This window comes from Scyliorhinus canicula, chromosome 6 (assembly GCF_902713615.1).
Source record: "Scyliorhinus canicula chromosome 6, sScyCan1.1, whole genome shotgun sequence".
Taxonomy (NCBI): Eukaryota; Metazoa; Chordata; class Chondrichthyes; order Carcharhiniformes; family Scyliorhinidae; genus Scyliorhinus; species Scyliorhinus canicula.
Genome location: NC_052151.1, coordinates 15,251,026 through 15,278,910, shown reverse-complemented (window position 1 = coordinate 15,278,910; position 27,885 = coordinate 15,251,026). Strand labels below are relative to the sequence as shown.

The following is a 27,885-nucleotide window of genomic DNA, read 5'->3' as shown; positions in this document are numbered from 1 at the left end:
CTCCACTAAACCAGAGCCAGTTCTCGCACTCTCCACTAAACCAGAGCCAGTTCTCACTCTCTCCACTAAACCAGAGCCAGTTCCCACTCTCTCCACTAAACCAAAGCCAGTTCTCACTCTCTCCACTAAACCAGAGCCAGTTCTCTCACTCTCCACAAAACCAGAGTCTGTTCTCACTCTCCACTAATCCAGAGCCAGTTCTCACTCTCTCCACTAAACCAGAGCCAGTTCTCTCACTCTCCACTAAACACAAGCCAGTTCTCACTCTCTCCACTAAACCAGAGCCAGTTCTCTCACTCTCCACTAAACACAAGCCAGTTCTCACTCTCTCCGCTAAACCAGTCAATTCTCACTATCTCCACTAAACCAGTCAATTCTCACAATCTCCACTAAACAAGAGCCAGTTCTCACTCTCTCCACGAAACCAGAGCCAGTTCTCACTCTCTCCACTAAACCAGAGCCAGTTCTCACTCTCTCCACTAAACCAGAGCCAGTTCTCACTCTCTCCACTAAACCAGAGCCAGTTCTCACTCTCCACTAAACCAGAGCCAGTTCTCACTCTCTCCACTAAACCAGAGCCAGTTCTCACTCTCTCCACTAAACCAGAGCCAGTTCTCACTCTTTCCACTAAACCAGAGCCAGTTCTCACTCTCTCCACTAAACCAGAGCCAGTTCTCACTCTCTCCAATAAACCAGAGCCAGTTCTCACTCTCTCCACTAAACCAGAGCCAGTTCTCACTCTCTCCACTAAACCAGAGCCAGTTCTCTCTCTCCACTAAACCAGAGCCAGTTCTCACTCTCTCCGCTAAACCAGAGCCAGTTCTCTCACTCTCTCCGCTAAACCAGAGCCAGTTCTCTCACTCTCCGCTAAACCAGAGCCAGTTCTCACTCTCTCCACTAAACCAGAGCCAGTTCTCTCTATCCACTAAACCAGAGCCAGTTCTCACTCTCTCCACTAAACCAGTCAATTCTCACTCTCTCCACTAAACCAGTCAATTCTCACAATCTCCACTGAACCAGCCAGTTCTCACTCTCTCCACTAAACCAGAGCCAGTTCTCTCTCTCTCCGCTAAACCAGAGCCAGTTCTCACACACTCCACTAAACCAGAGCCAGTTCTCACTCTCTCCACTAAACCAGAGCCAGTTCTCACTCTCTCCATTAAACCAGAGCCAGTTCTCACTCTCTCCACTAAACCAGAGCCAGTTCTCTCACTCTCCACTAAACCAGAGCCAGTTGTCATTCTCTCCACTAAACCAGAGCCAGTTCTCTCACTCTCCACTAAACCAGAGTCAATTCTCACTCTCTCCACTACACCAGAGCCTGTTCACTCACTCTCTCCACTAAACCACAGTCAATTCTCACTCTCTCCACTAAACCAGTTAATTGTCACAATCTCCACTAAACCAGAGCCAGTTCTCACTCTCTCCACTAAACCAGAGCCAGTTCTCACTCTCTCCACTAAACCAGGGCCAGTTCTCACTCTCTCCACTAAACCAGAGCCAGTTCTCACTCTCTCCACTAAACCAGAGCCAGTTCTCACTCTCCACTAAACCAGAGCCAGTTCTCTCACTCTCCACTAAACCCAAGCCAGTTCTCAACTCTTTCCACTAACCCAGAGCCAGTTCTCTCAGTCTCCACTAAACCCGAGCCAGTGCTCACTCTCTCCACTAAACCAGAGCCAGTTCCCTCTCTCTCCGCTAAACCAGAGGCGGTTCTCACTCTCTACACTAAACCAGAGCCAGTTCTCACTCTCTCCACTAAACATGAGCCAGTTCTCACTCTCTCCACTAAACCAGAGCCAGTTCTCACTCTCTCCACTAAACCACATCCAGCTCTCACTCTCTCCACTAAACCAGAGCCAGTTCTCTCACTCTCCACTAAACACAATCCAGTTCTCTCTCTCTCCACTAAACCAGAGCCAGTTCTCTCTCTCTCCACTAAACCAGAGCCAGTTCTCACTCTCTCCACTAAATCAGAGCCAGTTCTCACTCTCTCCACTAAACCAGAGCCAGTTCTCACTCTCCACTAAACCAGAGCCAGATCTCACTCTCTCCACTGAACCAGAGCCAGTTCTCACTCTCTCCACTAAACCAGAGCCAGTTCTCACTCTCTCCAGAAAACCAGAGCAAGTTTTCACTCTCTCACTAAACCAGAGCCAGTTCGCTCTCCACTAAACCAGAGCCAGTGCTCACTCTCTCCACTAAACCAGAGCCAGTTCTCACTCTCTCCTCTAAACCAGAGCCAGTTCTTACTCTCTCCTCTAAACCAGAGCCAGTTCTCACTCTCTCCTCTAAACCAGAGCCAGTTTTCACTCTCTCCACTAAACCAGAGCCAGTTCTCACTTTCTCCACTAAACCAGAGCCAGTTCTCTCACTCTCCACTAAACACAAGCCAGTTCTCACTCTCTCCACTAAACCAGAGCCAGTTCTCTCACTCTCCACTAAACACAAGCCAGTTCTCTCTGTCTCCACTAAACCAGAGCCAGTTCTCACTCTCTCCACTAAACACAAGCCAGTTCTCTCTCTTAACTAAACCAGACCCAGTTTTCACTCTCTCCACTAATCCAGAGCCAGTTCGCTCTCCACTAAACCAGAGCCAGTGCTCACTCTCTCCTCTAAACCAGAGCCAGTTCTCACTCTCTCCACTAAACCAGAGCCAGTTCTCACTCTCTCCAGAAAACCAGAGCCAGTTCTCACTCTCTCCACTAAACCAGAGCCAGTTCTCACTCTCTCCACTAAACCAGAGCCAGTTCTCTCACTCTCCACTAAACACAAGCAAGCTCTCATTCTCTCTACATTAAACCAGACCCAGTTCTCACTCTCTCCACTAAACCAGAGCCAGTTTGCTCTCCATTAAACCAGAGCCTGTGCTCACTCTCTCCACTAAACCAGAGCCAGCTCTCTCTCTCTCCTCTAAACCAGAGCCAGTTTTCACTCTCTCCACTAAACCGGAGCCAGTTCTCACTCTCTCCTCTAAACCAGAGTCAGTTCTCACTCTCTCCTCTAAACCTGAGCCGGTTCTCACTCTCTCCACTAAACCAGAGCCAGTTCTCACTCTCTCCACTAAACCTGAGCCGGTTCTCACTCTCTCCACTAAACCAGAGCCAGTTCTCACTCTCTCCACTAAACCAGAGCCAGTACTCACTCTCTCCACTAAACCAGAGCCAGTTCTCACTCTCTCCACTAAACCAGAGCCAGTTGTCTCACTCTCCACTAAACCAGAGCCAGTTCTCACTCTCTCCACTAAACCAGAGCCAGTTTTCACACTCTCCACTAAACCAGAGCCAGTTCTCACTCTCTCCACTAAACCAGAGCCAGTTCTCACTCTCTCCACTAAACCAGAGCCAGTTCTCTCACTCTCCGCTAAACCAGAGCCAGTTCTCACTCTCTCCACTAAACCAGAGCCAGTTCTCTCACTCTCCACTAAACACAAGCCAGCTCTCACTCTCTCCACTAAACCAGAGCCAGTTCTCTCACTCTCCACTAAACACAAGCCAGTTCTCACTCTCTCCACTAAACCAGAGCCAGTTCTCACTCTCTCCGCTAAACCAGAGCCAGTTCTCACTCTCTCCACTAAACCAGAGCCAGTTCTCACTCTCTCCACTAAACCAGAGCCAGTTCTCGCACTCTCCACTAAACCAGAGCCAGTTCTCACTCTCTCCACTAAACCAGAGCCAGTTCCCACTCTCTCCACTAAACCAGAGCCAGTTCTCACTCTCTCCACTAAACCAGAGCCAGTTCTCTCACTCTCCACAAAACCAGAGTCTGTTCTCACTCTCCACTAAACCAGAGCCAGTTCTCACTCTCTCCACTAAACCAGAGCCAGTTCTCTCACTCTCCACTAAACACAAGCCAGTTCTCACTCTCTCCACTAAACCAGAGCCAGTTCTCTCACTCTCCACTAAACACAAGCCAGTTCTCACTCTCTCCGCTAAACCAGTCAATTCTCACTATCTCCACTAAACCAGTCAATTCTCACAATCTCCACTAAACAAGAGCCAGTTCTCACTCTCTCCACGAAACCAGAGCCAGTTCTCACTCTCTCCACTAAACCAGAGCCAGTTCTCACTCTCTCCACTAAACCAGAGCCAGTTCTCACTCTCTCCACTAAACCAGAGCCAGTTCTCACTCTCCACTAAACCAGAGCCAGTTCTCACTCTCTCCACTAAACCAGAGCCAGTTCTCACTCTCTCCACTAAACCAGAGCCAGTTCTCACTCTCTCCACTAAACCAGAGCCAGTTCTCACTCTCTCCAATAAACCAGAGCCAGTTCTCACTCTCTCCACTAAACCAGAGCCAGTTCTCACTCTCTCCACTAAACCAGAGCCAGTTCTCTCTCTCCACTAAACCAGAGCCAGTTCTCACTCTCTCCGCTAAACCAGAGCCAGTTCTCTGACTCTCTCCGCTAAACCAGAGCCAGTTCTCTCACTCTCCGCTAAACCAGAGCCAGTTCTCACTCTCTCTGCTAAACCAGTCAATTCTCACTCTCTCCACTAAACCAGTCAATTCTCACAATCTCCACTAAACCAGAGCCAGTTCTCACTCTCTCCACTAAACCAGAGCCAGTTCTCTCTCTCTCCGCTAAACCAGAGCCAGTTCTCACTCTCTCCACTAAACCAGAGCCAGTTCTCACTCTCTCCACTAAACCAGAGCCAGTTCTCAATCTCTCCACTAAACCAGAGCCAGTTCTCACTCTCTCCATTAAACCAGAGCCAGTTCTCACTCTCTCCACTAAACCAGAGCCAGTTCTCTCACTCTCCACTAAACCAGAGCCAGTTGTCATTCTCTCCACTAAACCAGAGCCAGTTCTCTCACTCTCCACTAAACCAGAGTCAATTCTCACTCTCTCCACTACACCAGAGCCTGTTCACTCACTCTCTCCACTAAACCAGAGCCAGTTCTCACTCTCTCCACTAAACCAGAGCCAGTTCTCACTCTCTCCACTAAACCAGAGCCAGTTCTCACTCTCTCCACTAAACCAGAGCCAGTTCTCACTCTGTCCACTAAACCAGAGCCAGTTCTCTCACTCTCCACTAAACCCAAGCCAGTTCTCAACTCTTTCCACTAACCCAGAGCCAGTTCTCACTCTCTCCACTAAACCAGAGCCAGTTCTCTCACTCTCCACTAAACCCAAGCCAGTTCTCTCACTCTCCACTAACCCAGAGCCAGTTCTCTCAGTCTCCACTAAACCCGAGCCAGTGCTCACTCTCTCCACTAAACCAGAGCCAGTTCCCTCTCTCTCCACTAAACCAGAGCCGGTTCTCTCTCTCTCCGCTAAACCAGAGGCGGTTCTCACTCTCTACACTAAACCAGAGCCGGTTCTCTCTCTCTCCACTAAACCAGAGCCAGTTCTCACACTCTCCACTAAACCAGTCAATTCTCACTCTCTCTGCCAAACTACTTCGCCTTTCCAATCGTAGATCATAGAATTGACAGTGCAGAAGGAGGCCATTCGGCCCAGAGAGTCGGCACCGGCTCTTGGAAAGAGCGCCCAATCCAAGCCCACACCTCCACCCTACCCCCAAAACCCGTTAACCCCACTCAACCAACACTAAGGACAATTTAGGATGGCCAATCCACCTAACCTGCACATCTTTGGACTGTGGGAGGAAACCGGAGCACCCGGAGGAAACCCAGGCACACACGGGGAGAACGTGCAGACTCCGCACAGATAGTGACCCAAGCCGGGAATGGAACCTGGGACCCTGGAGCTGTGAAGCGATTGTGCTAACCACTATGCTACCATGCTGCCCAATCAGTAACGTCAGATTTTTTTCAAACCAAAAAATGAGCGGTACGTCACCACAAACTGCTTGGAACTTTGACAAGTTTTAGCAGCTGGAAAATAGCAGACAGCTAATCTGCTTCAATTATATATTTTTAAAATTGCAATTCAATCTAATTGCTCCATTAGACAAGTTAAAGATAGCTGTACTTGAAATTGGACATCAGGCCAAAGTATTTTTCTTTTTTTTAAGCAGAAACTTGGATCAAATATAGCTCACAACTCTGTCGGCATTCATGATCATCCATCCCACAGCCTGACAATTCCTTGAATATTCGGCTGGTTCTCAGAGACAGAAAAAGGAATTTTTGTTTAACAAGCTATAAAAAAACCTTGCTGACTCCAGGGACAGCATACAAGAACTAATTGCCCCAGGAGTAAAGAAAGGAAAAAGCATGCAAGGTTTAATGTGATACAACAGAACGCAACCTCACAGACAAAATTTACTCCAGGTTTTCAGACAAAGAAACCTCGTCACAGAGGCATTTGTGGTTTTTTCATTATTACACAAAAGGATCTAAATAACAAATATTTCAACAGAAAATAATAATTCTTCCAACAGCCCTGGCAATGATTTCCCGTAGTGTGCCAGGGGACCAGCAGCACTCCACACGTATCAGGGGACCAGCAGCACTCCACTATGATACACACTGCAATATAACTAACTGGATATCAGTAACTCTCCACAATGATACACACTGCAATATAACTAACTGGCTATCAGTAACTCTCCACTATGATTCACACTGCAATATAACTAACAGGCTATCAGAACTCTCCACTATGATACACACTGCATTATAACTAACTGGCTATCAGTAACTCTCCACTATGATACACACTGCAATATAACTAACTGGCTATCAGAACTCTCCACTATGATACACACTGGAATATCACTAACTGGATATCAGAACTCTCCATTATGATACACACTGCAATATAACTAACTGGATATCAGTAACTCTCCACTACGATACACACTGCAATATAACTAACTGGATATCAGAACTCTCCACTATGATACACACTGGAATATAACTAACTGGATATCAGTAACTCTCCACTATGATACACACTGCAATATAACTAACTGGCTATCAGAACTCTCCACTATGATACACACTGGAATATAACTAACTGGATTTCAGTAACTCTCCACAATGATTCACACTGGAATATAACTAACTCAATATCAGGAACTCTTCACAATGATTCACACTAGAATATAACTAACTGGACATCAGTAACTCTCCACAATGATTCACACTGGAATATAACTAACTGGATATCAGTAACTCTCCACTATGATACACACTGGAGTATAACTAACTGGCTATCAGAACACTCCACAATTATTCACACCGGAATATAACTAACAGGATATCAGAATTCACACTGGAGTATAACTAACAGGATATCAGTAACTCTCCACAATGATTCACACTGGAATATAACTAACTGGATATCAGTAACCCTCCACAATGAATAACACTGGAATATAACTAACTGGATATCAGTAACTCTTCACAATGATTCACACTGGAATATAACTAACTGGATATCAGTAACTCTCCACAATGATTCACACTGGAATATAACTAACTGGATATCAGGAACTCTTCACAATGATTCACACTAAAATATAACTAACTGGACATCAGTAATTCTCCACAATGATTCACACTGGAATATAACTAACTGGATATCAGTAACTCTCCACTATGATACACACTGGAGTACAACTAACTGGCTATCAGAACTCTCCACAATTATTCACACTGGAATATAACTAACTGGATATCAGTAACCCTCCACAATGAATAACACTGGAATATATCTAACTGGATATCAGTAACTCTCCACAATGATTCACACGGAATATAACTAACTGGATATCAGTAACTCTCCACAATAATTCACACTGGACTATAACTAACTGGATATCAGGAACTCTTCACAATGATTGACACTGGAATATAACTAACTGCATATCAGTAACTCCTCACAATGATTCACACAAGACTATAACTAACGGGATATCAGTAACTCTCCACAATTATTCACACGGAATGTAACAAACTGGATATCAGTAACTCTCCACAATGATTCACACTGGAATATAACTAACTGGATATCAGTAACTCTCCACAATGATTCGCACTGGAATATAACTAACTGGATATCGTAAGAAGTCTTACAACACCAGGTTAAAGTCCAACAGGTTTGTTTCACACACGAGCTTTCGGAGCACTGCTCCTTCCTCAGGTGAATGATGTAACTGGATATCAGTAACTCTCTACAATGATTTACACTGGAATATATCTAACGGTATATCAGTAACTCTCCACAATGATTCACACTGGAATATAACTAACTGGAGATCAGTAACTCTCCACAATGATTCACACTGGAATATAACTAACTGGATATCAGTAACTCCCCACAATGATTCACACTGGAATATAACTAACTGGACATCAGTAACTCTCCACAATGATTCGCACTGGAATATAACTAACTGGATATCGTAAGAAGTCTTACAACACCAGGTTAAAGTCCAACAGGTTTGTTTCACACACGAGCTTTCGGAGCACTGCTCCTTCCTCAGGTGAATGATGTAACTGGATATCAGTAACTCTCTACAATGATTTACACTGGAATATATCTAACGGTATATCAGTAACTCTCCACAATGATTCACACTGGAATATAACTAACTGGAGATCAGTAACTCTCCACAATGATTCACACTGGAATATAACTAACTGGATATCAGTAACTCCCCACAATGATTCACACTGGAATATAATTAACTGGACATCAGTAACTCTCCACAATGATTCACACTGGAATATAACTAACTGGATATCAGGAACTCTTCACAATGATTCACACTAGAATATAACTAACTGGACATCAGTAACTCCCCACAATGATTCACACTGGAGTATAACTAACAGGATATCAGAATTCACACTGGAGTATAACTAACAGGATATCAGTAACTCTCCACAATGATTCAAACTGGAATATAACTAACAGGATATCAGTAACCCTCCACAATGAATAACACTGGAATATAACTAACTGGATATCAGTAACTCTCCACAATGATTCACATGGAATATAACTAACTGGATATCAGTAACTCTCCACAATAATTCACACTGGAATATAACTAACTGGATATCAGGAACTCTTCACAATGATTGACACTGGAATATAACTAACTGCATATCAGTAACTCCTCACAATGATTCACACAGGACTATAACTAACTGGATATCAGTAACTCTCCACAATGATTCACACTGGTATATAACTAACTGGATATCAGTAACTCTCCACAATTATTCACACGGAATGTAACTAACTGGATATCGTAAGAAGTCTTACAACACCAGGTTAAAGTCCAACACGTTTGTTTCAAACACGAGCTTTCGGAGCACTGCTCCTTCCTCAGGTGAATGATGTAACTGGATATCAGTAACTCTCCACAATGATTCACACTGGAATATAACTAACTGGATATCAGTAACTCTCCACAATGATTGACACTGGAATATAACTAACTGGATATCAGGAACTCTCCGCAATGATTCGCACTGGAATATAACTAACTGGATATCGTAAGAAGTCTTACAACACCAGGTTAAAGTCCAACTGGTTTGTTTCAAACACGAGCTTTCGGAGCACTGCTCCTTCCTCAGGTGCATGATGTAACTGGATATCAGTAACTCTCTACAATGATTTACACTGGAATATATCTAACGGTATATCAGTAACTCCCCACAATGATTCACACGGAATATAACTAACTGGATATCAGTAACTCTCCACAATGATTCACATTGGAATATAACTAACTGGAGATCAGTAACTCCCCACAATGATACACTCTGGAATATAACTAACTGGAGATCAGTAACTCTTCACAATGATTCACACTGGAATATAACTAACTGGACATCAGTAACTCTCCACAATGATTCACACTGGAATATAACTAACTGGATATCAGGAACTCTTCACAATGATTCACACTAGAATATAACTAACTGGACATCAGTAACTCTCCACAATGATTCACACTGGAATATAACTAACTGGATATCAGCAACTCTCCACTATGATACACACTGGAATATAACTAACAGGATATCAGAATTCACACTGGAGTATAACTAACAGGATATCAGTAACTCTCCACAATGATTCAAACTGGAATATAAGGGGCCTCACGGTAGCATGGTGGTTAGCATCAATGCTTCACAGCTCCAGGGTCCCAGGTTCGATTCCCAGCTGGGTCACTGTCTGTGTGGAGTCTGCACGTCCTCCCCGTGTGTGCGTGGGTTTCCTCCGGGTGCTCCGGTTTCCTCCCACCGCCCAAAGATGTGCGGGTTAGGTGGATTGGCCATGCTAAATTGCCCGTAGTGTAAGGTTAATGGGGGGATTGTTGGGTTACGGGTATACGGGTTAAGTGGGTTTAAAAAGTAGGGTGATCATTGTTCGGCACAACATCGAGGGCCGAAGGGCCTGTTCTGTGCTGTACTGTTCTATGTTCTATGTTCTATAACTAACTGGATATCAGTAACCCTCCACAATGAATAACACTGGAATATAACTAACTGGATATCAATAACCCTCCACAATGAATAACACTGGAATATAACTAACTGGATATCAGTAACTCTCCACAATGATTCACACTGGAATATAACTAACTGGATATCAGTAACTCTCCACAATGATTCACACTGGAATATAACTACCGTATATCCTCGCGTATCATGCGACTTCTGAAAACCTAAATTGTAACCTAAATTTGGGGGGGTCGCATGATACGCGAGATCCAAAATTTGCGGGTGTGAAGTGCTGGCCAAGATTAGGCTGTTAGGCTGTTAAGCAGACCGTATCCATTTACGGTAAGTCAAATAGTACCCAGTAGTTAATGAAACTATTATATTTAATTTTGGACATAATGAAATATAAAACAGGAATACATATGTAGGTTAATTAACATTTAATAAAATAAAAACACTATTAAAACAAACTATTACATGTAAACTAAAATCCTTCAAATTCGCTTTCATTGTTATCAGTGTCATCATCAAATAAAGCTTGGAATTCTTCTTCATCGAGGCAGTCGTCATACTGATCATCTTCCAGGTCTTCAATATTTTCATCCTCTTCTCCTGCATCTTCGAATAAAGCATCATCTTCACTTCCATCCAAAGCATTTGCTATTCCACATTTTTTAAATGCTTTAACAATCAAATCTCCATCTATCTCAGCCCATGCTTCTTTTACCCACAAACACAGTAGAGGCAAATCCGGAGCCTTCATATTCCCTCCCTTCGTAAATGATTTTGCTCCTTCCATCATCCAGTCATTCCATTTCTTTCTTATATTGTCTTTAAATGGCTTATTAGTGGATACGAAAAGTGGCTGAACGACACTAGTCAAGCCAGCTGGAACGATTGCTATATCGGTGTTCGATTCGCGAACAGCTTTCACAACAGAATCCACTCGATGTGACCTAAACATATCCCACACAAGTAAACTTTTTTGGCGTCGTAAACAACCTGCTCTTGATTCCCAAACTCTCTTCAGCCAAATCTTGCAGCCATTATCGTTCATCCATCCTTTTTCATGGACATGGACAATGATACAATTTGGAAGTTTTAGTTTGGGCATTAATTTCCGTTTAAAGATAACCATTGGAGGAAGTTTCGTCCCATCTGCCATACACGTTAGTACAACCGTAAAATGTGTCTTTTCATGCCCTGTAGTTTTAATAAAAATACTTTTCTCGCTGACTTTATTAACGGTTGAGTTTGATGGCATATCAAAATTCACGGGTGTCTCATCCATGTTTCCAATGCACGATAACTTATAGCTGTTAGCTTTGCGATGTTTGATTACAAATGTTTGAAAACTAGTCACTTTTTCTTCTAATTCTTTTGGGAGTTTCTGTGCAATTTTTGTTTTTCGTCTTAACACAAAGTCATGTCTTTTCATGAACCGCGTACACCATCCGGGACTTGCAGTAAACACACGAATGCCCATTTTTCTTAAAGCATAAAGTCTTATTTTAGATCGTGTTATAATATAACCATTTTCTCGATTTTCGGACACCCACTTTGATACTTTATCTTCTAACTGCGGCCAATGACATTTCGACCCGCGATTTGCGCATTTATAGGAAGGAGTTTCCTTCAATTTTTCTTTTTGTTTTCTCCAGTTTCGGACACAGCTTTCTTCGACACCAAACAGCTTTGCAGCTTTAACGTTGTTGCTTTGTTCCGCTTCGGCAACAACTTGCAACTTCAATTTGGCAGTATATTTCTTCGCAGATCTTTTCTCCATAGTGGCTAAGGGTAGAATGTATTCGATCGTTGTTATGTGTTACGGTACTTATTACGTGTTAGGTAACTGTTTATTATCGTGATTAGAAACAGCAAAACAGCTGTTTCTCATTCGGTTGTTTACGGCGGAAAGCCTAGCCTAGTGTCATCTGGTATCTCAAAAAAGTGACTCGCATGATACATAAGATATATGATAAAATCATGCTTTGGGGATGAAAATTTAGGGGTCGCATGATACGCGAGATCGCAGGATACGCGAGTATATACGGTAACTGGATATCAGTAACTCTCCGCAATGATTTATTGCATGTCTGTCTTTTGAGGAAACTTTTCAACTTTGAGGTGTTACTGGGATGTTAATGGTGTACTAAATTTATAATTCCTGGCGAACAACCCCTCTAGCCTGGAAAAACAAATGTCATATTTGTGACATGTCAGATATCTGCAGTCTGATCAATTGAATCAATTTTAACACATTTTCAAAGTTTCACGATGATTCACACTAGAATATAACTAACTGGATATCAGTAACTCTCCACAGTGATTCACAGTGGAAAAATAACTAACTGGATATCAGTAACTCCCCACAATGATACACACTGGAATATAACTAACTGGTATTAAGGATCTCTCTGTAATTATTGACACTGAAATATAATTAACTGGATATCAGTAACTCTCCACAATGATTCACACTGGAATATAACTAACTGGAGATCAGTAATTCCCACAATGATTCTCACTGGAATATAACTAACTGGATATCAGTAACTCTCCACAATGATTCACACTGGAATATAATTAACTGGATATCAGTAACTCTCCGCAATGATTCACACTGGAATATAACTAACTGGATACCAGTAACTCTCCACAATGATTCACACTGGAATATAACTAACTGGATATCAGTAACTCTCCACAATGATTCACACTGGAATATAACTAACTGGATATCAGTAACTCTCCGCAATGATTCACACTGGAATATAACTAACTGGATATCAGCAACTCTCCGCAATGATTTATTGCATGTCTGTCTTTTGAGGAAAACGTCCACTTTGAAGTGTTACTGGGATGTTTTTTTTAAAATTTAGATTACCCAATTATTTTTTCCAATTAAGGGGCAATTTAGTGTGGCCAATCCACCCACTCAGCACATTTTTGGGTTGTGGGGGCGAAACCCACGCAGACACGGGGAGAATGGGCAAACTCCACACGGACAGTGACCCAGAGCGGGGATCGAAACTGGGACCTCAGCGCTGTGAGGCAGCTGTGCTAACCACTAGGCCACCGTGCTGCCCTGTTACTGGGATGTTAATGGTGCGATAAATTTATAATTCCTGGCGAACAACCCCTCGAGCCTGGAGAAACTAATGTCATATTTGTGACATGTCAGATATCTGCAGTCTGATCAATTGAACCGATATTAATACATTTTCAAAGTTTCACGATGATTCACACTGGAATATAACTAACTGGATATCAGTAACTCCCCACAATGATTCACACTGGAATATAACTAACTGGATATCAGTAACTCTCCACAATGATTCACACTAGAATATAACTTACTGTGTTTCAGTAACTCTCCACAATGATTCACACTGGAATATAACTAACTGGATATCAGTAACTCTCCACAATGATTCATACGGAATATAACTAACAGGATATCAGTAACTCTCCACTATGATTCACACTGGAATATAACTAACTGGCTATCAGAACTCTCCACAATGATTCACACTGGAATATAACTAACTGGATATCAGTAACTCCCCAAAATGATTCACACTGGAATATAATTAACTGGATATCAGTAACTCCCCACAATGATTCACACTGGAATATAACTAACTGGATATCAGTAACTCTCCACAATGATTCACACTGGAATATAACTAACTGGATAACAGTAACTCTCCACAATGATTCACACTGGAGTATAACTAACTAGAGATCAGTAACTCTCAACAATGATTCACACTGGAATATAACTAACTGGATATCAGTAACTCTCCACAATGATTCACACTGGAATATAACTAACTGGATATCAGTAACTCTCCACAATGATTCACACTGGAATATAACTAACTGGATATCAGTAACTCTCCACAATGATTCACACTGGAATATAACTAACTGGATATCAGTAACTCTCCACAATGACTCACACTGAAATATAACTAACTGGATATCACGAACTCTGCACAATGATTCACACTGGAATATAACTAACTGGATATCAGTAACTCTCCACTATGATTCACACTGGAATATAACTAACTGGATATCAGTAACTCCCCACAATGACTCACACTGAAATATAACTAACTGGATATCACGAACTCTGCACAATGATTCACACTGGAATATAACTAACTGGATATCAGTAACTCTCCACTATGATTCACACTGGAATATAACTAATTGGATATCAGTAACTCCCCACAATGATTCACACTGAAATACAGTAGTCCCCCGTTATACCGCGCTCCGCAATACACGGCGGGGGGGCTTATGGACCCCAACTGTCAGCTTCCCTCTCTGGATCAAAGTGAGCCGGCCGCTAAAATTGACACTGCCGGCTGATTGGAGGGAGATTCAGTGAGAGAGGAGCAGCGTTCCTGGTAAGTTTCTGTGGGTTTCCTAATATGAACTAAGGGAACTAGGTGGTGGGTTATGCAGATTCTATTCATATAGTTCAAGGACCAGGAGAAATTGATGCTGTCAGTTTATTATAGCAATCAAACCTGCAGCCACTGCTGCATATTGGCTCTGCAACTTTTTTTTTGGACCGGAAGCATTGGATAAAACCTTCGATCAGAGTTCTGATAAGAACTTACTTTAGTTGACTGCAGAATGATTACATTATGCTACCATAAGTTAAATATAAGTTAAAGTAAGAAAGTAGCACTTCTAAATTTATTTAAAAATCTATGCATGCGCTTCCCATTGTGAGTCTACGGGGGTCTGATCTCTCCCCCCTCCCCCCGTAGACTCACAATGGGAAGCGCATGCATAGATTTTTAAATAAATTTAGAAGTGCTACTTTCTTACATTAACTTATATTTAACTTATGGTAGCATAATGTAATAATTCTGCAGTCAACTAAAGTAAGTTCTTATCAGAACTCTGATCGAAGGTTTTATCCAATGCTTCCGGTCCAAAAAAAAAGTTGCAGAGCCAATAAGCCCCCCATCGTGGATATCCGTGGCTCGGGTGCAATGCGGGTGGCTGTCTTGGACCCCAACACCCGCGTTATAACGGGGGACTACTGTATAACTAACTGGATATCAGGAACTCTCCACAATGATTCACACTGGAATATAACTAACTGGATATCAGTAACTCCCCACAATGATTCCACTGGAATATAACTAACTAGAGATCAGTAACTCTCCACAATGATTCACACTGGAATATAACTAACTGGATAACAGTAACTCTCCACAATGATTCACACTGGAGTATAACTAACTAGAGATCAGTAACTCTCAACAATGATTCACACTGGAATATAACTAACTGGATATCAGTAACTCTCCACAATGATTCACACTGGAATATAACTAACTGGATAACAGTAACTCTCCACAATGATTCACACTGGAGTATAACTAACTAGAGATCAGTAACTCTCAACAATGATTCACACTGGAATATAACTAACTAGATATCAGTAACTCTCCACAATGATTCACACTGGAATATAACTAACTGGATATCAGTAACGCTCCACAATGATTCACACTGGAGTATAACTAACTAGAGATCAGTAACTCTCAACAATGATTTACACTGGAATATAACTAACTGGATATCAGTAACTCTCCACTATGATTCACACTGGAATATAACTAACTGGATATCAGTAACTCTCCACAATGATTCACACTGGAATATAACTAACTGGATATCAGTAACTCCCCACAATGATTCACACTGGACTATAACTAACTAGAGATCAGTAACTCTCCACAATGATTCACATTGGAATATAACTAACTAGATATCAGTAACTCTCAACAATGATTCACACTGGAATATAACTAACTAGATATCAGTAACTCTCAACAATGATTCATACTGGAATATAACTAACTGGATATCAGTAACTCTCCACAATGATTCACACTGGAATATAACTAACTGGATATCAGTAACTCTCCACAATGATTCACACTGGAATATAACTAACTGGATATCAGTAACTCTGCACAATGATTCACACTGGAATATAACTAACTAGATATCAGTAACTCTCAACAATGATTCACACTGGAATATAACTAACTAGATATCAGTAACTCTCAACAATGATTCATACTGGAATATAACTAACTGGACATCAGTAACTCTCCACAATGATTCACACTGGAATATAACTAACTGGATATCAGTAACTCTGCACAATGATTCACACTGGAATATAACTAACTGGATAACAGTAACTCTCCACAATGATTCACACTGGCGTATAACTAACTAGAGATCAGTAACTCTCAACAATGATTCACACTGGAATATAACTAACTGGACATCAGTAACTCTCCACAATTATTCACACTGGAATATAACTAACTGGATATCAGTAACTCTCCACAATGATTCACACTGGAATATAACTAACTGGATATCAGTAACTCTCCACAATGATTCACACTGGAATATAATTAACTGGATATCAGTAACTCCCCACAATGATTCACACTGGAATATAACTAACTGGATATCAGTAACTCTCCACAATGATTCACACTGGAATATAATTAACTGGATATCAGTAACTCCCCACAATGATTCACACTGGACTATAACTAACTGTATATCAGTAACTCTCCACAATGATTCACACTGGAATATAACTGGAATATAAGACCCACAACAGCATTGCCGTAACTAATTGGCCCTAAAATGCAATCACATAACTGGAGAGATTGAATTGAAAAATTCACCAGCAAGATTCACTAGAGATGTTTTATTCATCTATGTTTGACCAAGTATGTTTAAAACTAGACTAGAAGACCAATGGATTAGTTTCCAAAACCATTGCTTGTGAATGTACCTCTGCCCGCTTCAGCATCTCCCATTTGTTGAGGATCTTCATGGCAAAAACCCTTTCAACGTTTTTTAACTTCACGACTGCAACCTGCAACAATGAAAAAAACAAGGTTGTACAAATTAATGAGCTAGTTACAAATAAACCAGATTATAAATATCCATGTTACAAACGCAAAAGATGAGAACTAGAATTGAGATAGCATTTTATCAATGATCAATGGCCTTCCCTTGAACAAAATATCAGAAGTGGGATCTTTGCTGAGAGTGTTCTGTACCATTCACAAATCTCAGATACTGAAGCAGCCGTGCCTGCATGCAGCAAAACCTAGACAGTATCCAGGCTTAGGCTGTTAAGTGCCAAGGAACATTCACGCCACACAAGTGCCAGGCGGTGAACATCTCCAACAGGAGAGGATCTAACCACCTACCCTTGACATTCAATGGCATTACCATCATGGTATCCCCACCATCAACATTCCGGGGGTTATCATTGATGAGAAACTGGATTGAGACAGCCATATAAATACCGTGGATACAAATTCAGGTCAGTGACTCACCTCCCGACTCCCCAAGGCCTATCCGCCATTTAGAAATCAGGAGTGTAGTGAAATACTCTTCACTTGCCTGGATAAATTCAGTTCCAACATCATTCAAAAAGCTCGACACTATCGAGGTCAAAGCACCTTGCTCAACCGGCACTTCATCCACCACCTTAAACACACTCTCCACCACCACCACCTTAAACACACTCTCCACCACCAAACCACAGTGGTAGCAGTGTGTGCCATCGCCAAGCTGCACTGCAGCAACTTACCAAGACTCCTCCAACAATGCTGCCCGAACCTGCGGCCTCTGCCACCTGGGCTAACAAAGCCACAAGGCACATGTGAACACCACCCGCAGCTCTGCCATGGGACATTACCACCTACAAGTTCTCTTCCAAGTCACTCACCATCCTGATTTGGAACTATATCACTGCTCCTTCACTGTCACTGGGTCAAAATTCTGGAACTCCCTTCCTAGCAGCGTCTTCACCACAAGCTCTGCAGTGTGTCAAGAAGGGCAAGGGCAATTAGGAAAACAGAAATTGGGGCAACAAAACCTGGAAAGCCGGCGATGCCCATGTTCCATGAACACTTCACAGGTAATTAATAACTTTTGAAGTGCAGTCATCATTGTGTAGGCAAATGCAGCATTATTGAAGGTGGGAATGTTGAGCAGGACGTCTGCACAACTGTCTGCTTTTCTTTGAATCGTGCTGTGGGGTCTTTTGCATCAAACTGAGGGAGCTGAAGGTTTCTATTTAATGCCTCATAGGAAAATGGCAACTCCAGCATTGCCTCTGTATTAAAGTGCAAAACTAGGTTATACCCTCAAGTTTCTTGAACCCACAAACTCAGATGCAAAATTACGAAGAAGAACCATTCATTAAGATATTTTATAAAGGTTCTACTTCAAGAACTTCACACTTAAGCAATGCACCTCTTCTCTTTCGCCCACTTCACCTACACAGGCTACTACTCCTCCACATATATATAGTAGGTTCTGCTTTTTCAATTGCTTCATGTTGGAAAACCTTCAAAAGCTGAACACCATATCGCATACTCCCACCTTGTTCCGAGGCCCAAACTAAATACCAGTTTCTCGGCATTTACCAGTGCATCTTCTTAAAAAGAAAATCCCATTACTTTTAAACTTCTCAAAATCAACATTAATTTCTACTTTATTCAAACCCAGATTTTACACTTGGTTTACATCATCAATCACCTACCAAACATTCAACAATCGGTATGAAGCCTTAACTTGTGTGTATCAATGAATGCTGTGTGATTTTCAAAGTGTGGATCGTGACCCGCGGGCGGGTATCAGGTGGGTCGCGATCTGCACTTTTCTGAACGCGGAAGTGTGCCGGATTCAGGCTCATGGGCACACTGTTCCATCCCTCAAAAACTCCAGTGAGAGAAAGAGACAGATAGAACTGTAAAAAAGGGGTGGGAAAATATCCAAGCAAATGATAATCGCTGAGCTCACTGACTTAGCCGTGAGCAGCGAATGTGTTGTGTTGGCTGTGCGCCGTCTCGTTCACTGCCCCTAGGCCCACTCCTGTCTTGTTGCAACTGCTCAATGTTGGGAATCAGTTCCTACCAGCAGAATCAATTCAACTGATGATTTACCTCAGCCCACACTGGCCGCTCAGTACTTTAAACAATCCCAAAAGTGGATCCCAGAAATATTCCAGAGTGACATAGCGGCCGAAACCTGCGCCTCTGGGGGCAGGTGCATGATTATTTGAAGGTTGCCCTCTGAACCTCATGATTATGACTAACTCTATTTTCATTTCATTTTTTTCATTTTTGGAATGGTGGCAGGAGGGATAATGTTTTGAGCACTGAACCATAACATACACAAATATTCAAACATGTAACATTCAGAACTTATGTTGCATATTAAGGATTGACAGTTAACCATCGAATCAAATGTATTTGATTCTAACACAAACCAATTAGGACGACATAGAGATGTAGCTAGATGGCTCAAGATTAATAAGATTTCCTTTAAACATGATGGTCCGTACGGCCATCTTTATTCCGGGATCATCCTATACTTTGACCTAACTATTCGCTTGGTAGTGTGGATGAGCAGAGAGATCTTGGTGTCCATGTACATAGATCCCTGAAAGTGGCCACCCAGGTTGATAGGGTTGTTAAGAAGGCGTACGGTGTGTTAGCTTTTATTGGTAGAGGAATTGAGTTTCGGAGCCATGAGGTCAAGTTGCAGCTGTACAAAACTCTGGTGCGGTCGCATTTGGAGTATCGCGTGCAGTTCTGGTCACCATATTATAGGAAGGATGTGGAAGCATTGGAAAGGGTGCAGAGGAGATTTACCAGGATGTTGTCTGGTATGGAGGGAAGATCTTATGAGGAAAGGCTGAGGGACTTAAGGCTGTTTTCGTTAGAGAGATGGTGAGGAGGTGACTTAATTGAGGCATACAAGATGATCAGAGGATTAGATAGGGTGGACAGTGAGCGCCTTTTTCCTCGGATGGTGATGGCTAGCACATAGCTTTAAATTGAGGGGAGATAGATATAGGACAGATGTCAGAGGTAGGTTCTTTACTTAGAGAGTAGCAAGGGTGTGGAATGCCCTGCCTGCAACAGTAGTGGACCCGGCAACAGTAAGGGCATTTAAATGGTCATTGGATAAACATATGGATGATAAGGGAATAGTGTAGATGGGCATTAGAGTGGTTTCACAGGTCGGTACAACATAGAGGGCCGAAGGGCTTGTACTGCGCAGTAATGTTCTATGTTCCATAAGAGAAGATACGTTTTTAAAAAGTATTAATTTGCAAACATTTCAAAACCTTTCATGATTTTTCTGATATCCGAGAGTTCGGTCTTACACCTTTCACAAAATATATCCTCCTTTTGCTTCTCACAATTGCTAGGGATATGGAAATGCAGAGATGACCTCACGTTTCCTTGACTACTATTGGACGTCATGGGAAAACATTGCAGAACTTTCCCTATGATCAAATTTAAGTGGAGCCCATCATAGAGTAGTGTTTCTGAATCTTCTTCATAACAGTTTTTTGCACCAGTAACAACATAAGGCTATCTATAACATAGGGCTAATTCACTGTTGGACAGTGATTATGAACAGGAAAACTTGACTATTTTCTTTCTGTCCCAAGCCTGGGGCACGGACACTTGTGTCCCAAACACTGCCTTATCTCAGGATAGATTGTGTAAGCAAACGTGGCGTGGATCTCGAAGGTCTGCCAGTTGGCAAAAGTAGGTCCTGGGAAATGAAGTTTGAAAAACACTGAATTAATGTATCCAGGTCAAGGGAAGCAATCTAGAATGGATCTAAGTCCAACAGGTTTATTTGGAATCACTACCTTTCGGAGCGCAGCTCCTTCATTAGTTGAATCAGCTAAGTATTTAGCTACTGTGTACTAATAATAATCTCAATTAGTGTCATAAGTAGGCTTACATTAACACTGCAATGAAGTTACTGTGAAAATTCCCTAGTCGCCACATTCCAGAGCCTGTTCGGGTCACTGAGGGAGAATTCAGAATGTCCAATGCATCTAACAGCACGTCTTTCGGGACTTGTGGGAGGAAACTGGAGCACCCGGAGGTAGCCCACGCATACACGGAGAGAACGTGCAGACTCCGCAAAGACAGTGAAACAAGCCGGGAATCGAACCCGGGTCCCTGGCACTGTGAAGCAACAGGGTTCCCTCCCCCCCCCTCCCAAACCTTCCAACTAATTTGGGGCAGCACGGTAGCATGGCGGTTAGCATACATGCTTCACAGCTCCAGGGTCCCAGGTTCGATTCCCGGCTGGGTCACTGTCTGTGTGGAGTCTGCACGTCCTCCCCGTGTGTGCGTGGGTTTCCTCCGGGTGCTCCGGTTTCCTCCCACAGTCCAAAGATGTGCGGGTTAGGTGGATTGGCCATGCTAAATTGCCCGTAGTGTAAGGTTAATGGGGGGATTGTTGGGTTACGGGTATACGGGTTACGTGGGTTTAAGTAGGGTGATCATTGCTCGGCACAACATCGAGGGCCGAAGGGCCTGTTCTGTTCTATGTTCTATGTATATCCCAGCCATGCAACTTTTCCAGTTGTCAGAGCAGAGTTTGGCTTGATCCAATTAATTTTATGAATCCCTACAACAGTTCAGACGGTATTTCTATCTTTGGAGATCCTTTCGATCAGACTGATTCACATAGACCACATTGTGGAACCTTTTTTAGGAAACTATTCTAGCATTCTGCTGCAAGATCACGTCTACTCATTGTTCTTGATCTATGGCCAATTCATTCGTACCCGAAATTTGAATGCCTTCGCTTACAGGTCCCTTCAGGTGTTTGGTCAACTGAAACCTTTCTTAAAACACAATGCCATGCCAACGGAGTAGCGGAGGCTTCTGATTCAAATAGTCCCAAAATGAAGGATGGACCGCGGGTATGAATACTGGACAGAAGGTTGTTGGGTTACGGGTATAGGGTGGATACGTGGGTTTGAGTAGGGTGATCATTGCTCGGCACAACATCGAGGGCCGAAGGGCCTGTTCTGTGCTGTACTGTTCTATGTTCTAATTCCTTTCAAATTCAATCTCTTGAGAAACCAGAAAAACTGTCAGTGGATCATAAAAAGGGTTGGGTAGGGCAGGAAATTGTCGATATTTACCAAATGACAGACTATTATGTCTCATAATAATTACAGGAAAATTATTTGAATCAATGCTTGAAACATGATAAATGATCATGGGGTGGCAAAATAATGGAAAATGACCATACCTTGAATCTATCAGTAGGGAATTTAGACAGAACGACTGGAGGGAAATAGTTCAACATATGGATGGAATAAACTGACATTGCACACAGTGTACCGGAAACTTTAAGGGATGTCAAAAAAGAAATGAACAGCATCCTGGGATCTGAATGGATTCAAAGTTGCAAAAATGTGTAAATGATTAGTTCATCTTCCATGATGTTTCTCAGGGACTTTCTTTTTAATGTCACCTCTTGTGCTCCTCCTGTGCTTTGTTGCAACTATCTCAATCATTTACTCAGGTTTCAAAAACTGACTCAGAGGCATAGGAAAATGACTGAATTGGTTAGCTTTACTTGAAAGGACCATAAGTTTAAACGTGGATTTAAAAGCTGGAAGTGAAATGAAATTTATTGAAGATGGACTCAATTTGGCAAAACGGCAGCCAGAGAACTGGGATCTGTCTACTTGACAAATAGCAGTCCCTCAGAATATTGTATTAAAATATAACAGCCCCTGAAGAAAAATAATATACTTGAAAATTCAGTGAGCTCATTATGGAGATTGAAAGGCTCTATTGAATATACAACTTTGACAGAAGAAGCCAGTGTACACCAGATCTGGAGAATTAATAAATAGATGGATCTTCAAAATTATTCAGCAACACAATCAAAGTACAACAAGACTGATGTCTTCAAAACTGAAAAGGCACAAATTTAAATTAAAACAATCACTAGTTTTCAAAAGTCACTGAGCAGCACAATCAATAAATCGAGCAGGCTCGTTATTTAAAAAAAGTAAAAAAGCTATGAATTAACAGCAGGTCTAAATATAAAATAGCTCAAATCAAACCGACCTGCTGAAATAATCAATAACTGTCTGATGACAGCTCAGAGGCATGAGCCAGGGAGGTCAAAACAAAATGGAAGAAAAATAATTCTATCAATAAATCTTAAATTAAATAGAAGCTTTTCTCTAAAGAAATAACTTGAGTACAGTCTCACGGTTTTGAACTGCAGAGGTCAATATTGGTCAGACCTGCAGGCAGAGTTTGGCATTCTGCAAGGTGGAATAGATAAAGGGCGTGATTCTCCAGAAAGATGTCTAAGTGTTGTAGTGAGCGGGAATTGCCGTGAGCTTCCCGATGCTCGGCCCAGCGATGCCGGCAACGCTGTTCAACGTTAATTAGTCCACTTAACAAGGCCTCACGGGCTTCTCGCTGCAAATAAAGGTTTGCCAGCTAATTGACTGGGACCATGCTCGCCAGCCCCCTGCTAACAAAGGTCAAGCAGCATTTAAACAGCACTCGTTCAGCCAACCCCAGCCAGCTCACAATAATGGCGTCCAGGAGATCAGCCCCAGGATTCAGGGACACTGACCTGAGGATGCTGCTAGACCCTGTGGAGGCCAGGAGGGACGTCCTGTTCCCCCGAGCGCCCAAGAGGGTCAACCAAATGGCAGCCAGTGCTGTCTGGGAGGAGGTGGCGGCAGCTGTGAGCTTAATGAGTGTGACCAGGAGGAACGGCCTCCAGTGCAGGAAAACAGTCAATGACAGCATGAGTGAGTAGACACCTACTCTCTCTCCTTCCCCCCCACCACAGCGAACCACACCTGTGGCTAACAATGCCCTCTCTGTGTCTCCTCAGTAAAAGCTCTCCCACTATCTCCCGAAGAGGGCCGGCGGTGTGCCGGACATCAGAATCCTCACCACCTTCAAGGAGTGGGCCTGGAGGTGAACGGTGTGGCCGAGGACAGGACAGTCACCAATGCGGAGACTGGCGGACACCGCAGATGTGAGGAACCACCAGCTCCACCCGGAGGACCTGTCAAATGTGAGTTGTTATTGCCTTACTAACTGACCCACTCCTCCCACTGAACACATGTCCGTTCTCCCTCGGGTCCTCCAGCCGCTGGCGTGGCCCATCCCAGGTGGCCCCCTCTCCAGTCTCCCATGAGACCACCTTGGAGGAGAGCTCAGAGGATGTCACCGTACTAGCAGCGTCACAACTCTTAACCCCACCCTCCACCAGCGCAGATACACACACCTCGGTGGGATATGTTAGTGATAAGGCTTCAGGGGCACAATCTGGTGAGCACCCCACTGCTGCTGATGTACATCAGGTGGAGGCAGGAGCCCCCAGGCGAAATAGCAGTCGGTGGTCTGCTGGATTCCAGGACTCAGTTCGGTCCCAACCTGATGCAGAGCCTGTGGAAGAAGTCATCCTGGAGCTGATGGAGATGGGAGGATGCAGCTGGGACATTCAGAGGGAGATGTCAGCATCACTCCAGCAGATCCATAGCGGCTTGGAGGAGTCCCAGAGTATACGAGCACAGGAGATGGTGCTGGTAATGCATGGCACGGAGGCCAACACTGCTACGGTGGCGACAGTGGAGGAGAGCCTGGTGCCGTTGGCACCATTAGTGAAGGTGTCCAAAGCATTGCGAAGTCAGTGATGGCCATAGCCGAGGGTCTCGACCGTGTGTCTGCCTCGCTAAGGTAGGTCACCCAGTACCAGGCTGACCTTGATAAGATTCTGCGGGACATGTACCGCTCTCAGATGGGCATGGCCCAGTCACCGAGGACCATCAGCGAGGGCGTCGACACAATGGTGCAGACATTGGGGAGCCACCAGAGCTGGCAGAGCCAGATGATGCAAGGGCAGCCAGGGCTCGAACCAGCAGCCCCTCCCCCCCAACGTGAAACCGAAGGTCCTGTGGGCACCAAGCAGGAGGAGGGGCGCTGGGTGCCAACCTGGACCCGCCCCATGGAGTGGCGATGGTGGCCATCAGTTCCCCCAAGTTCCACCCCTCTGATGAGGCCATGTCTCACAGCCAGCACACGGGACAGGGCGGCACAGCTGTGCATGTGCCACTGAAAGTGCATCGAAGCCTTCCAGCCTCAGAGCTCCCAGAGGACTCCTGCAAGGGGCAATGAAGGCCAGGGGACGTGGTAAGCTGCTGGCCGTCTCCAGCTCAGATGAACATGCTGGGGACACACCTAGACGTAGTGTTACAGATAGGAGGGCCAAGCACATTGAGTATTACTGAGGGCCCCGAGGGAGTGAGCAGCACCATTGGGAAGGTAGGGAATTGTAAAACACAATAAACACCTTTGTGCACAACCAGTAATGATAATAATAATAATAATAATAATAATAATAATAATAATAATAATCGCTTATTGTCACAAGTAGGCTTCAGTGAAGTTACTGTGAAAAACCCCTAGTCACCACATTCCAGCACCTGTTCGAGGATGCCGGTACGGGAATTGAACCCGCGCTGCTGGCATTGTTCTGCATTGCAAGCCAGCTATTTCCCGTACCAGCCTCCCCGAACAGGCGCCGGAATGTTGCGACTAGGCTTCACTGAAGCCTACTTGTGACAATAAGCGATTTTCATTTCAGTTTTCATTTCATTTAGCCCACTGTGCTAAACCAGCCCCTAAAACCCACGCAGACACGGGGAGAATGTGCAAACTCCACAGGGACAGTGACTCAGCACCAGGATCGAACCTGGGACCTCGGCCCCGTGAGGCAGCCGGGCTAACCCACTGCGCCGCCGTGCTGCTAGTACGATGCCTCTGTAACTTTCTTCCGCAATGCAGGATGATATCCGAGCACTTGGTCCATCTCTCCAGGCATCTCCGCCTCCCTGTTGCACTCACCAACCCTCCGGCCATATACATGTCCCCGGAGCTGTCCTATCCCCTGGATGTTTGCTGCTGCGTGTGTGGGGTTGCCTCCCGCAGTGTTCAAGCACAGTGTTCAGACATCAAGGTGTGATTGGGATACTAGGCAATGACTCCCACATGCTACATCGCCCACCCACCCACAGGAATCCACTTGGATTGCCTGAAGTGCTCACATAACCACGATTACAAATTCCCTTACTAGTAATAGCCTTCAGCTGCACAGCCGGAGGCCTCAGCAATCGTAGGGGGTTATGGGTGGTTGATGGGGCAGACTGACAGGGACAAGAGTTGCCCCAGGAACAGGTACACAGGATTCAGGGGTTGGCACGGTGTTGCCGCGTGCAGTTTCCCCCACCCATGCTCCCATGACCGCCCACCCCTGGTCGGGGTTCCCCCATCTCCCACCGAACACTGGGGTGGCAAGCCAGTGCCTCCACTTTGCCCGTGAGCAAAGATGGCTACTCACCTCCTTGCTCCCCATAGAAGCCCTTCCGCTAGGTTCATGTTTTTCAAAAGGAGTACCAATCAGAGCCAGCATGACTACTTGCTGGGGAGGCCGCTGAATGACGGGAGGCCGCTGGATATGGGGTGGCTCTCGTTCATTCGTAAGGAAATAGGGCTTAAGTGGTGATAATTGGATTCTCGCCACGCTCCGCGGGATCCTGATTTCACCTACGGAAGCGGGCTGGTTGTATAGCAAACTGTTTGGTACCTGGTGCAGTTCTCGTTTTCTGCCTCTCCCGTTATTCACTGGCCTCGTTTCGCTTGAGCGAGAGCGTAATGAGGCCGGAGAATCGCTCCCCAAAACTTTCCCTTCTAATAATCAAACTGAACAATAATGAAATGAAATGAAAATCGATTATTGTCACAAGTAGGCTTCAATTAAGTTACTGTGAAAAGCCCCTAGTCGCCACATTCCGGCGCCTGTCCGGGGAGGCTGGTACGGGAATTGAAACCGTGCTGCTGGCCTGCTTTAAAAGCCAGTGATTTAGCCAAGTGAGGCATGGAGGCATGTCCAAGGGATTCCCATTGTCAGACAATAATAGGTCAGCCTGGTCACTTCGATCAGTCAAACAGCAATAAAGGAAGACACCTTTATGGAAGCGGGTGGGGGAGGGAGCAGACATTGCAAGTGGCCAAATGAAGAAGTCAGGTCAGCAATGTAACAACCCACTGGGCTAGTGCGTGATCAATTCCAGCCCACCTGACCCCGGAGTAACAACTAACAAATATTAATGGAAGTAAAAGTCATTGTTTCAAATTTTTTTTTTTATTTGGTCATGGGATGTGGGTGTGCTGGCTGGGCCAGCATTATTGCCCATCCCTGAGGGTATTTACGAGTCAACCACATTGCTGTGGGTCTGGAGTCACATGTAGGACAGACCAGGTAAGGACGTTAGATTTCCTTCCCGAAAGGACATTCGTGATCCAGACGTTTTTTTTTACAACAATCGACAATGGTTTCATGGTCAAAATTCGACTTTTCATTCCAGATTTCTATTGAATTCAAATTCCACCAACACCCTGGTGGGATTCGAACCCAGGACCCCAGAGCATCACTTTGGGAAGCTGGATTACTAGTCCAGTGATAATACCACTGCACCACTGCCTCCCCTTCTGTGAGAGCATACAGACGCTTGTGACAACGGAATGAACGGACATCATGTGGACAATCACAGGCAGGAAT

General features: G+C 43.9%; 1 protein-coding gene across 1 annotated transcript in view; it reads right to left on the bottom strand.

The window, feature by feature from the left end:
- The window catches only part of LOC119967000 (serine/threonine-protein kinase MRCK alpha-like), a 386,584-nt gene extending 369,267 nt beyond the window's left edge, over nucleotides 1-17,317 (bottom strand). The window contains exon 1 of the mRNA XM_038798987.1: nucleotides 17,231-17,317. Within this exon, the coding sequence (XP_038654915.1) occupies nucleotides 17,231-17,272 (42 nt within the window). The 5' untranslated portion in view covers nucleotides 17,273-17,317. The remainder of the gene's footprint in view (nucleotides 1-17,230) is intronic.
- Between the last annotated feature and the right edge of the window lie 10,568 nt (nucleotides 17,318-27,885).